The following is a 14,861-nucleotide window of genomic DNA, read 5'->3' on the forward strand; positions in this document are numbered from 1 at the left end:
TTTGAACCTGAATTATAAATAAATATTGGAAAATATTGTTAAATATTGCCAGTTTTATAAACTTTTTAGCAGCAAACTCTGCAGATCACATTTCGATCATTTATTTCTAAAATTCCTTTTCTAACTTTTTCATAAGATTTTAGGAAATATCTACAGAAATTTTTTTTCTCTACCATTTTTTAGGTAATTTTTAACCTGTAGTAATATTGCATATATCCAATGCATTAAAATGAATCCTTTAATCAATTTAATATGAATCTTGAAAAATATACTGAGTATTATTCGAATAAATCATGTTGTATGAAGTATAACGATACTAACGATCAAAATGTTTTGAAAAATATATCAATATTTTTCGAAATTATTTTAAAAATTTTTTTTAGAGAAAGAGAGATTTTGTTTTGAGATTTCTCCTTCACGGCCATCAAATGAATTGTACGTGGAAAAGTAGGACGGGAGCGGAAAAAGTTCGATTAGAAAATTTAATGTTTTGGAAGGAATATTGTTAAAAATAAGTATCGACATTTTCTGTTGGTCTATATATGGATATATTAATATTTTTTTATATATATTATATCGAAGTTCATATATTTCTAGTTATTTTAGAATGGCAAACGAAATTACCAGGTTATAAGATACTGGCTACTTATCGCAAATTATAATTATGTTAAGATGAGATTACATTTGGCATCCTGGACGTTTTTATTTGAATACCCTATTAATTAACCTGAAACGATTATTTCGACTACAATAATTACTAAAATATCATGATTATGATCGATACTAATAAATTATATCAAGGTAAAAATTGTGATATAGCTAAAAATGGTCCAGTACAAAAATATCTCTTTATTTAAAATATACGTAGCTGATGAATCAGAACATAACATTATTTTAAGCAAAAATTGAATAACAAAATAATAAATAATCAGTAGTAATTTTAAAAAATACCTTTACTTACAAATTAAAAATAATTTTATCAACAATGGTAATTGAATTTTTTAATTCCCTATTTATATATGCCTAAATACCCATTTCCTGTAATAAATACTTCTGACCTACGCTAATACAATTTTATCCGACCAAAATAAAAAAGAAACGTCCTAATGTCCCAGAGTGAGCCGAATCGATTACGTATCAAAGACCGATTTCTGATTGAAACCGAAAGCTTTTCTTTGCCCCATCGCGCAACCCAGCATCACCCATGAAGAAGACATTGGGACGGTTCGTCGACCCGGCCGTGTATATGAGTTAGTGGGTCATGGAGTGGCCGCGCGAGCCAAACCATCGCGCCGATTCACTCTCGCACGCCGTCGCTACGTCAAGTCGCCTGCGACAGCGCACGGTGCGAGCGACTGTTTTTTAACCAAAAAAAGGCCCATCAAACAAAAATAAAACGCCTTTCTGTCACCGACAAAACGTGATCGTGCTTGAATGTGTTTAAGAACGACAATTATCGATAGGTTTTAGTTTGGATAAGCGGACCGAATTAGGGAAAGAGGGTTGAAAAATGACCGTCAACGATTTCAAAGAAACGGCCTGCGCCAGGGTACAGCCGGTGGTTGATGATATGGAAGTGGAGGGGGAGGTGGTGATTAGTCACCACTTACCAGATCCTCAGGAGCAAGATGAGAATTTATTGGGAAGAGTCTTAGAAGGTAAGTTTTTGGCTCTCTTAATTTAATAATTAGTAAATTTTGGAACAGCTTTTCAATTAACTTATAATGAATAAACCTTAATACACTCCACAATCATTTCGAAAGTATTTTAAAATAAATAAATCATTCAAATATAAATCCATGTACTAAATATTCAATTTATCTTCCAAATTATATAACATATTTTCTCTACGTATATAACAAACAACAACATTCCAATACAAACCAACCATCTCATCGAAACCGCTTCAAAACAACCCTTAAACTATCGCTTTAACAGATTATAGCCTCCCAAGCAAGGCGCCACCAGCAGGTTAAACGTTTTCACTTTTAAAGCCGACAAGAGGTATCTGGGCCAAAGGCGCCCGATCCCGAGACTAGTTCATTGACTCTCGGCCTTCAACGGACATTCTCCGTCTCTGTCCGATCTATGTCCCGATCCTTGTCGTTTGTTTTCTCACTCGCGCTTTTGTTAGGTTGAAATAACTCCCGCGTGTGTGTGTGTATTTTAATTTTAGCAAAAGGCGCGCGCCCGTTACGCGTATCAAGGCCGGAATGTTGCAAGAAAAATCCCGATGATGTCACAATTGAAAATTGTTGATCGGGTTCAGAAATGTGGGACAAATATTAAATCGTAATGACTCGTATGATGATAAAAATATATATATGTATCCGATAAAAAATATTTTAATTCCGAAATACCTGAATCGAATTGGTAATGAGACAAATATGTATGAATGAAAAGATAACAACAATATTACAGATAATAGATATAATGAACAATTATTCGATAAATTAATGTTATAGGTTATAGAATTATCTTTTGCCAAATAACTGTAAGTAAACATTTTTATTAATGTTAAATACTCCGGCCGATTATATGTATATAGGCCTACGTTTGCTAATCCCATCGAATGCGCTTAGCCTCGCGTCGAGATGTCGGATTTTCATCGTCTCTCTCAGCTACCGAGTCCTGCTCGCTTACTGAAGTATCGAGGTCGAGCCAGGCCTCGGTAGAGGCTAGTGCGTTCACCTCAGTTTGCCGTCCTAACGAATGTGGGGCAAGATGAAATTAAAGTTGGAGGTTGAGTGTTACGCGACGTTGCCAGATCTTCGCGCAATTAACAGTCCTTTGTGATATGTTCGGATTATTGTGGTAGGTTTTCACGCCGATAGATTTTGGGTTCTCCGTTCCGTAATTTTATGCCGTTTGGGTTACAACATACCCTGTTGATTCTGAAATTTTATACAATGATATTTTTGAATATTTTCTCTTTAGGATTTTTAAAAAATTATGAAATAACATTTAAAACGAGGGTTTTCACTTGTTATGATTTTTCAGTTTTTTTCTAGTTTTTTATTGGTCCAATAATTTTCAATCCAACTTGTTGCGATATTTTGATGATGAGCAATAATTTTATTTTAGTCGAGATTTTTTATTTGTTTTAATTTGATGAATAACCGACATATAGGACACCACCGTCATTAACACGTTTGTTTTTTAGTTAAGGATAAATAAGTGAGATAAAGTACATATTTCAGTAGTTTTCTGGTTACTTCAACTTATGGTAGTTTTATTACAGAAAAATATCATCATAGTTTTTAAATTAATTTTTAAGAAAATGTTCTTAAATATTTTTTAAGCCAACATATCACTTGAAAAACACAGGAAATTTTGACGTTTGTCTAAATATTTTGTATTATTTTAATTACAGGCATGTTATTTACAGACAGGCCGGGATCTTTTTAACCGTTATATTTATATTTATATGATTATATATAGATAACAAAATCTTAGTAAGAATTATATTATTTATCGTTTCGAAATCTGACAACAGCGATTGCGTTCACTACACATGACCTCATAAACAGCCAATCACGAGGCGCCCTTCCATCCCACCGCATTTCACAATGACCTCCAAGTGGAGCTGAAGTTCATCGACACGAAATTCGCTAAATAGGTTACCTGCTTTTTTCGTGCTTGCTACGAATTTTTTTGCAACACCGAAACTTTTTAAGAGCACGTAGAGTCCGATCTTGCCTCATGTATGCGATAGCCACAAAATAGCATGGCCAATATTTGTTACGCCAACTCTTTCTCCATGTGTGCTCGAGAGAAGAATAACCGAGAGAGAAAGTCCAGGTATGACGGAAGACGAGCGAGAGGTGTTGGTGCTGGTTCTTGATAAGGAAGACGTCATGATGGTTTCACTTTCTTCCGTTGTACCGAACGTTTCGATTTTTATTTCCATCTGGGGTACAGTTAACTTCGCTTTTGTTTGGTACGTCAGGAATTTTTGGTAGATTTACTTTCACCGCAAGTTCATTACTACGTTTATTGTCGCGTATTATTGGCGATGATGTCATTTTATTTTGAATGTTTTTTTTTGATTTTGTTATTGGCAACACATGAAAGCGATGAATACATATCATTTTGATTTCACTATTCTCTATCTCTTTAGGCAGGTGTTTGCACGAACTACACCATAATAGATTCGATTTGTTAATTGCTACCTGTCGCTTGTCAATTTTATTTATTAATATATATTTTACGTATTCAATTGAAGGATGTGTCAGGCGATAATAATTCTATTCGAAAGTTACTTTTGCATCAAATCAATTTAATTAGCATGAATTGGAGTTGTTTAGCACCAACCACCAAATTATATTTACTAATATGACTGACCTTGTCCGAATACGTAAAAAATACATGAAATTACCTTCTTTCAAATTATATCATTTTGTTCTAATAAAAGAATCCTCTAAATGAACGGAAAACTACTAAGCAATACGGATTGCCATATAAATATAGATTACGATAGAGAAACAAGCGGGGAAATAACGCGCGTCTCAGATAAACTGACATTGGTTTTATAAAAATAACAACCTCGTTTACGAAACGCTCCCAAAGACGCTCTTATGTTAATTCCACGTACCCAACAAAGACAGTAAAACGTCAGTCGCGTCAATCCTTACCAGTTACAGTTTATAGTAGGCGCTGCGACCTCAAAATCGGAGGAGGCATTGTCCTAGTCTCTCAACCGGGTCCTCGGTGACCTCGATTGTTAAGGCATTCGCCATACGAGCCCGGTTCGAGGCTACGTTTTCCGACCCCGACAAATATAAAGCCACAGGCCGAGTCAACGAACTAGCCTCGCGCGCGGATCCGCTTGACCTGAATTTTGCGCTTTAAAAGAGAACAGATATGCGGCGGACTAATATCGGCAGCGCGCGAGCCCGCCACGAGGCTAGATAAGGCGATTTAGGCTCAAGGTGAATGGCCCAGCGTAACGAGGGTTGCCTAATTTTTTGCGTGGGGCACTGTTAAGCGAACGAAGTCAGATTTTGCGCCTTGATTAATGCTGATATGGTGGAGGGTAGTTCCGGGTTTAATGTTCGAGCGGGATTTATTATTACGTGGGGTTGAAAAAACAAACGTCACTAATGACCCTGACACACGTGTATACATATAGGGTGTTTAATAAGTGTCCGAATATTTTTTCATACTTTTTATTCATTATTCAGTACCTTTTGAAATGAATTCTCGTCAAGTTTCATAAAGAGAAGGCGTTCCAAAATCAAGGAATCCAAGTCCAAAACTTCTTCAGTTGAGCATTATTAGTGACATAGTAAACATAAAAGCATTTTTTATGTTCGGATATTATCATATTATTAAATATCTGAAAGATAGAATGGTCACAAAAATCATCAAAATAACTATGGTGCCCATAAGTATTATTCACAGTTGAAAGAATCATACAGCATCGGTGGAAGTCTACGACTTGATATCTTCAATTTCTATACGGACAAGAAGACACGAAGAATGGTAGAAAGCTATTGTGATGTAAATCATCTGGAGCGCTTTGACATTGAAGCCATCACACGAAGGAGCATGAAATTAAAATTCTATAGTAAGGCTCATAAACATAAAAACATTTAGAGAAGTAATAGTAATTGTACACGAAACCATATTTAAACCAAATTCCCAAACTACTTAAACTACCTTTAAATTAAATAACATATTATGTCCCACTATATAGACATTGGACTGAAGTTTTGAAATTTGAAATCGAGGGGGGGGGGTTAACCGACTAAGAATGTTTTTATCAAATAATTAAATTATAACGAGGCACCAAAAAACATTATATTCGTATAACGAGCTAATATAAAAAGGCCTGAACAATATACTGCTTAATATAATGCTTACATTTTACATTTGTTTATAAAGAATCTAGGTTATTTAGTTTACTATTTCCTTGACAAGAATTGTACAATATATTTGTTATGTTATTACAAGAGTCAAACTACACCGTAAATAAATACAGTTCAATAAACAAACTGTTCTAAATTTGTACACGGGCTCCTGTTGCAGTTGACTTTTTGAGGTTAATTATCAACAGATAAATCATTCCTTCCATCCTCCGAGAGATAGGACGGCTAATGACACGATCTCCGGAATTAGATTGAAAATTAAAAAAAAAACTGTCGTTAAAATAGATAACAACGTGTAAAAATGTATTATAATTTTTTCAACATAAATACCAGCTTATATAACAACACAAATATTTATAGTGACGTTGACAAGATGAAATGAAAGCTTGTACATTATAATCTCATCGATATAGATATAAAAAAAAGTTAAATTGTGTAGCAGCTAAGTATTTAAAAAAACTAGAACACAGAAGCGCCACCATGACGTGATCGAAAGTTTTCGAATCGAATATCGTTAATGAAAGTAAAAATTAGATACAAATATGGATCAGTGATTTTGACATAATGCTTAGAATAAATCGAGTTTTTTATATGTTCTTTGGGCTGCAGGAATGTTTGCCGAAACATATTTTAATTTAATATAATTCCCATTGTATATTTGTTTATTTTTCTTCGTCAAATGAAAGAAGTGAAATTATTTATTCAAACAATTTTTAGATCATTGACTTGTGCTGATGAGAATAAAAACTTTTACCTGCTTTTACTTTCACTATTGGAATACCCGCTTGATCTGAAAGCGACACAGTATTATACAAATTGTTGTTGATCTCTTTTTTTGGAACAAGATGATTTATATGCCATATGAAAGTGTTTAAAATGAACATTTACACTTCCTGTCTCTTTAGAAAATATGTCATTGTGTTATTAAGGAAATAGTATCATTTATAATTTGATTTCCTACCTAAAATCGTTTTCTTTTTGGTTATGTGGAAATAAAATATATTAATATGCAAAAAATTAATCTGATGGATTAAAGTTAATTAAAGAAAATATCAAAGAGAAAGTTAAATTAAAAGAGCATGGAAAACATAAAATTTGTGAATGTTCTAGGCAAGAGTGTAAAATCCGACAAGGAAAATGATCCCAGTCACGCCAGAAACCAGGCTGGGTAAGCACGGATGTCTTCTGGGATGATTTCTAAAGTTGATCACTTGCCAGACCATAGGCTTAATGCTGAGGACCGTGGTTCGGAGCCCACGTTAAACTTTAGGCCCAGTCCAGATAAAAAGATAGTTGGTAAAAGGAGACTTTAAAATATATATAAAAAACAAATATATAACCATAGCTATCGACCACAGCCATGGAAGAGGAATTTTTATAAATGAAACTAAATGTGTCATTGTTGTATTTCCGAATGTGACAGAGTGAGTAATCATAAATACGACTCAAATTACTCAATACCTATTAAAAAATGTGTCACTAAAGTCAAATAAGTTTAGTTAAGTTAAGTTAAGAAAAAAGTCTTTTTATTTTTAAGTACGTTGTTCTTTAAGTTCGATAAGTTCGATATATTCTATTTTATTATTTTGCTCCTATATTCCATAATATTTCGATTTTTTAACTCTTAATAACGTATTCATAGTGTATAACTCATTTTTTGAATGTATTAATTTGAGTATCCTAAGGTATAAATAGTCATAAAATATATTTGCAACTTGATGAAATTTCGTTTTGATTCTTTTCGAAAGCGATTCTGTTTTAGATCTATCCGATTTAACAACACAGTCTCCAACAATGCTTTAAGTTTTTGACATTTAGGCATAGTTTTTTATATCTATTGCCTTTCCTTTAGTCTGCATTTGGTCAAAAAAATTAAAGTAGTAATCTAAGTTTATTAATATGCTCGTTTCTAAAATATAATTCGCTTTGCACAACAAGAAGAAAACAAAGCACAAATTCGTTCTTCTTAATGTAGCACTCATTTATTTTAGTGGGTGAAGGCTGAGGGATGTCTTTAAAATTAAATATTATAATATCAAATTATTATTATTATTATATTTTTGGTTATGTTATATTATATGATGTTTTGGCTTTGCCTGGTACAGGGTGGACAGACAAACGCTTTATAAAGCCCAACAAGTCGGTCAGCTCCTTTATTCTCAGAATCCCTCGATTTTTGTTGAGAATCTGTGAAGAGGTCAGATATGAATATCTGCTGAGACGTCAGTTTCCTGGTGGTTCAGGAAGCACTTAAGATGCTTTTGAAATTTGAAGTCATTTCATTTAAGTTGATGTAGCGAACTTGATATGACGCTAGATACATATAGGTCTATGGATTGAATTAACAACAATAGAATAAGAATATTGCCGTTATGATAAAATATGCACATTGACAAAATCAACTAGATTTTCTACTCGTTTATCTTGATTGATAAAGGCCATTATATTACAAATAGTTTTATGAATAAACGGTCCGCTAAATACGAGTGGTAAATCAATTCCTGTCATTGAGTTACGACACGTTCGAGTAAATTGTGCATAATTCGGCCCCGCATTGGCTGCGCAATCTTCTCATTTTTCTAACGCCCTTACATTTGCATGCATACCGTTTCACAACGTACATTATCTCGGGCGGTCGCCGCTTTATGCTCTATTAGAAATTCTTCTGCAAGTCATTGTTCAATTCAACCCTGACTAAAAGAAACGATACAGGCGGAGGGCAAAGAGAACCGAGAGCGATACAACGAGATATTTAGCGTCGGTTATAACTAAACGTGAACAATCTCGATGCAAGGTTATTGCCGTTCGGAGTACGTGCGGCTGTCAAGGAGGTTGCATAAGTTGTAGCGCGCGAGGCAACTGACCCATATCCTTTGGCCTCGACTCACCATCGGTGAATGAACCACTAACCTCCGGTTGGACCGCCCTTTCCAATTCGATGGCCTTTGGTTAACATTCAATTGGCGAACGAAAAAATTAACCCACAACATTTATGGATGAATCATTTAATATTCAACGAAACCTGCATTGTTATATTTGGTATAAAATTTGGTAGGTTTTCGGTTGGGTTAATTTATATTCCCATATGTTGTCGAGCGAGTTGTTTTTCTACAATTTATTGTCATCGTCGCATTTATGATAGAATAATATTTAAACAAATTACTATAAGAATTTGTGTAGGTGTGTATTGATCCGTCTGCAGTCTGACGTAAGCTGAAACAATAGTCATCAGTGATTGTTTTTTTGTTTTCTAATATTTTCGCAATAGTCTTCTATTGATTTGGTAAATTTCGAATTTTTATTAAAGCAAATGTTGCACTAGCTGGACCGGATCAGAGAAATAATTTATTAATGATGATTCTGTGGTTACTAAGGCTCTGACATCATGCTAGTGTAAAATTTTTTGTTTTCTTTAATGTTTCATTTCGGGTTAATTTACAGCTAGCAGTTACTTACATGATTTAAAATATTAAGTGCTTGCGTCGTTCATTCATCATATTTCAGTTTTTACTTTAAATGGACATTTGTTGAAAAAAAATGCTAAAACATATCAATCAAAATAGCTTCCATGATTTTCAATAACTTTTTCCCGTCTTTCTAGCGATGTGGTGATATCGTGTCAAAACAAGAATGGTGGTTTGGCAGCATTCCAATCATTTTCATATATCTTCAACATTTCAAGACCATGTGCCAGCCAAACCATGCTGCATCGATCTAAACAAACGGTAATTTGAAGGCGCTATGTAGGGCGAGTACGGCTTCAAATGGAATTCTCAGTAAATTCGTGAAGTAGATCAATTTTTCCCCCTATTTCATTTTCCATTGTATATAAACGTTTGAAAACTGTTGATTCACAAATTGCTAAGCTATTTGAAAGTTCTTTAAGAGTTTGCTCTATGTTATTAATTAATTATCATCAAACATGTTTAGTCATCCAGACCATTCTTTCTCATTGGTACTAAAATCAACAATTGGTATATGACGGAATATTCGGAAATAGATTTGGCACCAAACCAAACCATACCACAAAAGTAATGAATATTGAATGTGTAATTTTGACCGTTCCATGATTATCGTCTATATGTTCTGAATAACTTAATAATACTAATAGAACATCTCTTAATATACGGAGAGAAATGCCCAAAATCATAGATTTTAAATTATACATTTAGTTTAAGCTTCTTAACAGTTGTTTACGTTTGCACTTCACATATTTAATAATAGTGATCGCTGGTCAAAATACATGCAAACAGCTAATAGAAAACTTACGGTGGCTATAACTAAATAAATATTAACAAATGTTGATGCTTAAAAGTAGTTATTTAATTACAGTTGCCAGAAAAACCTGTGATCAGCTGAAAAAAAAACCCAATGAAGTCTTTGAAGCTCAAACCAAATGAAACCCTAATAAGAAATTAAGATTTAAATAAGAATAGCTCTTATAGAATAGAATAGCAACTATGTTGGGCGTTATATTGAAATATTATGAACACCTAGAAAATCTTAAATTAGACAATCAATGAAATTATAAAATTTAGTTTAATTGAAATAAAATTATTCACAACATTCCTTCTTATGTGCAGCGAAACTATCATTAATATAAAGTATCATATAATAATTATGATTTGTATATGTGATCTTGCAGAACACGATTTGCAACATAATGTGAAATATTTAGGTTGAGAGCTGCATTGGCTAATGTAAACGCATCTACTAATTAAGTAATTTACGTCATTTAAAGTAGTAATGTAGAATATGCACTTAATAACCTTCAGTTCTAAAATGGGTTAATATCGACACAAACGTGACTGACTAAACCACACTAATACCGAAAAAAATTACGGATTTCATCAATATCGTTAATCAATATCGATATATGTCAAGTAAACCAGTCAATGAAAATATTTCGACGTAATAAACAGGTATCCTATCAATCATACTATACCATCATAACATCAGCATCAATAGCGTTTTAATACGATTAGCTAACAACTATACACTGCGCATTGTTATCGCTGGAAGCTAGGTAATAAAATTGACTTGAAATCGAATAAGTCATGGCTGAAATTTTTTTGTTTTCTTGTATGTCAGGGGTTCGAGAGAGCTTGTCGTGAGTTCTTTTGTATCGTTAATGGTTTTTATGCAAAACTTCAGCAGCAAATATTGGTTTGGTTCTTAATGAGTATTGCCTTGCATTCTGCTGGGTTTAGATTGAAACGTAATTAGATGCACGTTTAGTAATATATGAAGAAAATCGTCCGTGACATTTAAGTAAATGCTCTTTTTTTTTTCTTATGAAATATTTTGTGGAAAACGGTAACTGAGATGATTGAAGAACTGCTTACAAATTAATTTATTGCTACTGTTATGTTGCACTTGCATTAATATAAGCATGGCGGGTATGAGATTAATACATCAGTATTTCTCAAATAAAAATAAAAAAGAAGGAAATGATAAAATAAAGGCAGAATTTAAGAAATCTGGTTACTTTATGGGCACTGTTATATTTTAATTTCTCTAGTTTGCTAATTGTTTTTTTTTTGATCATAATGATTTCAAAGATATAAATTATATAAATAGATAAACCATAATTAATATTTAAAATTAAAATGTTTATCTCTAGTTAAAAAATATTAATTAATAATTTAATTGTTTGATTAATATTAAGTAATGTTTTGTTAATGCTTTTATATATAGTTAAAAATATTGTAATAACATTGTTAAAAATATTGTCGTATTTATTATTTACTGGAACTTTACTGGTTTGAAAATTTTTTTATATTTTTTTTCTGTTAAATAAAATCTATTTTGATAAAATCATAATATACTTTCCGATATTACTAAATAATTATTATTTATTAATACTGTTTGGTCAATGAATGTATAATGAAATATTTTTTACTATGAAATAAGATTTTCATTAAAACTAATATTCATTGTAATATTAAATATATGTAAATGATTATTTATTAATAGTGTCGTACGTGATATTATTAATAATTAATGTTATTTTAGTGTACGTATTTTGAATTAGAAGCAAGAACAAATAGATTTAGGTTAAAATGCTAGCAACATTTCTAGAAATCCTTACTTTTATTTATTAATTAAAGGAAAAATGAAGCAATGAATGAAAAATAAAATAAATCGAATGTAATCGTTTCTTTATTCTGATACATAAATTATATTTATATAACATAGTATTTTAAGATCAGTTGTAAATATAAATAATAGTGTTAAATATCAGTAGAGAATTCGGATATTAATTTTATAATACAAAGTTATTTATATTTTAAAGTTTAAAATATGAGAAGTTTTGATCGTTTTTTGATACATAATTTTTTTATGATTATGATATATCCATTATGATAAAGTTCCATGGCGTAGTTAAATTAGAAGTGTTCTACTGGAAAACTAACTTTCTTTCTGATCATTATCTACATAACACCTTCAATTTTATAGACAATTAAAAAAATAGGTACGAATTAAATAACTTTGCAATATATTATATTATTTCATAATAGAATTTAAAGATGCTGATAAGAAGTCTATACGCATTAAAGAATAGGACTTAAACAATAAGATTAATATACAAGAATTGATTAGATTTTCTGATATAGTTATTTTTAATAAAAAATCCTGTACTATATATATTTAAGATTTGCTAATGAGAACGTGTATTTTACTTTTGAAGAACTAGATGGTTATCTCAAATTTATTAGACGCAACCGCAGCATAAAAAATCCATCGCGAAACTGTAATATTTACAGTTATTTTTGTTGCTACAGGCATTATAAAAATGCAGTTTATAGAATTCGTCAGTTGACTGCTTTCAAACCACTTAGAGTGTGACGTATTGCGCAGGTTACCAGCGTATAATGCACTTGGTTGGGCCAGGTCAGGCTCGCTGCATATTTCTTCCGGCATTATATAGCCACTGTTACTCGCCGACACCTTACTGTTATCTTTTTTTATTTATAGATATTTTATTATCAATATCATAAACGATAAATACTAATGTTTCTTTGTTTTGTTTCAGGTAAATAGTTGCCGTAGTTTCGAATCCTAAACGGACAAGTAAGTTATTTCGTCGGCCGGTCGGGTTACGTCAAGCTAGAACGCGTTGCGGTAGGACTTAATAAATTTTCCACGTGGGCACACGTTTCCCCGTATTATTAACTCACACGAAACGTCATTGACCACGTGATGGTATTTTAGTAGCCTCAGAAAATGTTTCCGTCATGCAACTGTTGCATCGATTTGATACGTGGTCGCTTTTTCGGGACGTGATGCTCATACTAGAATTGAGACTTGTATATTTCCGCTCTTATCCGTTGAAATAGAGACTTACTGTCGCTATACTATCAATATTTAATGCGTAAAATGCAAGAATAATTTTTATTAAAATAGATTGACTTCCTAATAACAGTTTTAGGCGAATTTAATTTCGAGTCATAAAGACTTATCAACAATAAATAGTCAAAGTAAATAAGAATATACCAATACATTAATTTATTTTCCATAATGATTTCGATGCTTCATTTCATTTTAATTTCAGTTATTTAATTTGAAATATTATTATAGTTTATTATAGTTCTGATCTTCATATATTGAAACTGTTTTTATAATTTTCGACACATTGCAGTACTTTTTGGTATTTTTCTTTGCTCATATTAATATTTCGCATCGGCTGTTTCTAATAAATATAATAAAATAAGAGTAATTTTGCCTTTGTTTTATTGCTATTGTGCGTTTAATTATTAGTTAGATAATGTGGTTATAGAAATACCGATTTTTAATAAGAAGTAAATATTTCCTTGCAAATAATAGTTTGAGCTGAATTTAATTTAATGAGTGTTGAAGGTAGTACCAAGTACTTCTAAGAAGATTTTAATGAAATAACCACTTAAGATTTATCAACAATAAAGAGACAAAGCAAATAAAAATAATAATTTATTTATTTTCCAAATTATTTCAGTGATATTTTAATTTTATTATTTTAATTCAATTGAAATATTTTATTTGAAATATTATTATATTGCTGATTGAACTGAACTTCATATATGGAAACTCTTTTATTTATAATTTTAATAATAATTCAAAGCAGCTGTTTCTAATGATTTGGTCAAGGAATTAATGATTTGATCACGCATACCTAGGTAGCGAAAATGAAGTAAGTCCTGATCACCAGTACAACTCTCAGGCTAATTTGCTTCAAAATTTATATGGTGATTAAATTTCTGTCTATTTGAAGACTTCGATGATGTACCAAAACATTTTGGCAATATTCTTCAGTACTTTATTCTGGTATCTCCAGATTATTGTCATATTATTGGACATCCAATTATATATTTACCTCTTCTTTGTTTTATTGTGAATGTGCATCTAATTATTGGTTAAATAATTTGGTTAAAAGAATACTAATTTTAATAAGAAGTAAATGTTCCTTGCAAATAATAGTTTTAGGATAATTAAACCTATGGAGTATTGAAGGTAGTGCCAATTGCTAAAGACCTATCAACAACAAATAGATAAATAAAATATACCACGTTAATTCACTTTCTAAATCATTCAAACGCAATTTTCACTTAATTTTTTAAATTTGATTCTTTTTGAAATATTATTATAGTTGTTGATTCTGAGTTTCATATATTAAAACTCTATTTTCTTTTTAATTTTCAGCAGATTCTAGTACTTTTTGGTGTTTCTTTTATTTATGTTAATATTATCTATACATTAACAGCAACTACAAATTGTCTGAAAGGAAATCAGTACAACTCGAATATTATATGGCAAACATCCACATGGGGATTAAATTTTAAAGTCTGTCCATCTGGATATTTTGATAAAGAGCACTGTTTTTAATGTACCATAAGCGTGGAAAATTATTTTCGGTAATTCATTCTGGCAACTCTGGATTACTAAATTTGTTTGTTATTTGTAATTGTCACTAGTTTGCGGTTTTGCAGCGTATTTCGTAGACGATATATATAT

General features: G+C 31.6%; 1 protein-coding gene across 1 annotated transcript in view; it reads left to right on the plus strand.

Moving 5' to 3' along the window:
* Nucleotides 1–1,245: 1,245 nt before the first annotated feature.
* Eip75B (Ecdysone-induced protein 75B) overlaps nt 1,246–14,861 on the plus strand; it is an 89,002-nt gene continuing 75,386 nt past the window's right edge. Inside the window, exon 1 of the mRNA XM_076395605.1 lies at nt 1,246–1,658. Coding sequence (XP_076251720.1) covers nt 1,511–1,658 — 148 coding nt within the window. The 5' untranslated portion in view covers nt 1,246–1,510. The remainder of the gene's footprint in view (nt 1,659–14,861) is intronic.

This window comes from Rhynchophorus ferrugineus, unplaced genomic scaffold (genome assembly GCF_030347505.1).
Source record: "Rhynchophorus ferrugineus isolate W39M unplaced genomic scaffold, kcgeb_rfMv2 rfM2, whole genome shotgun sequence".
Classification (NCBI taxonomy): domain Eukaryota; kingdom Metazoa; phylum Arthropoda; class Insecta; order Coleoptera; family Curculionidae; genus Rhynchophorus; species Rhynchophorus ferrugineus.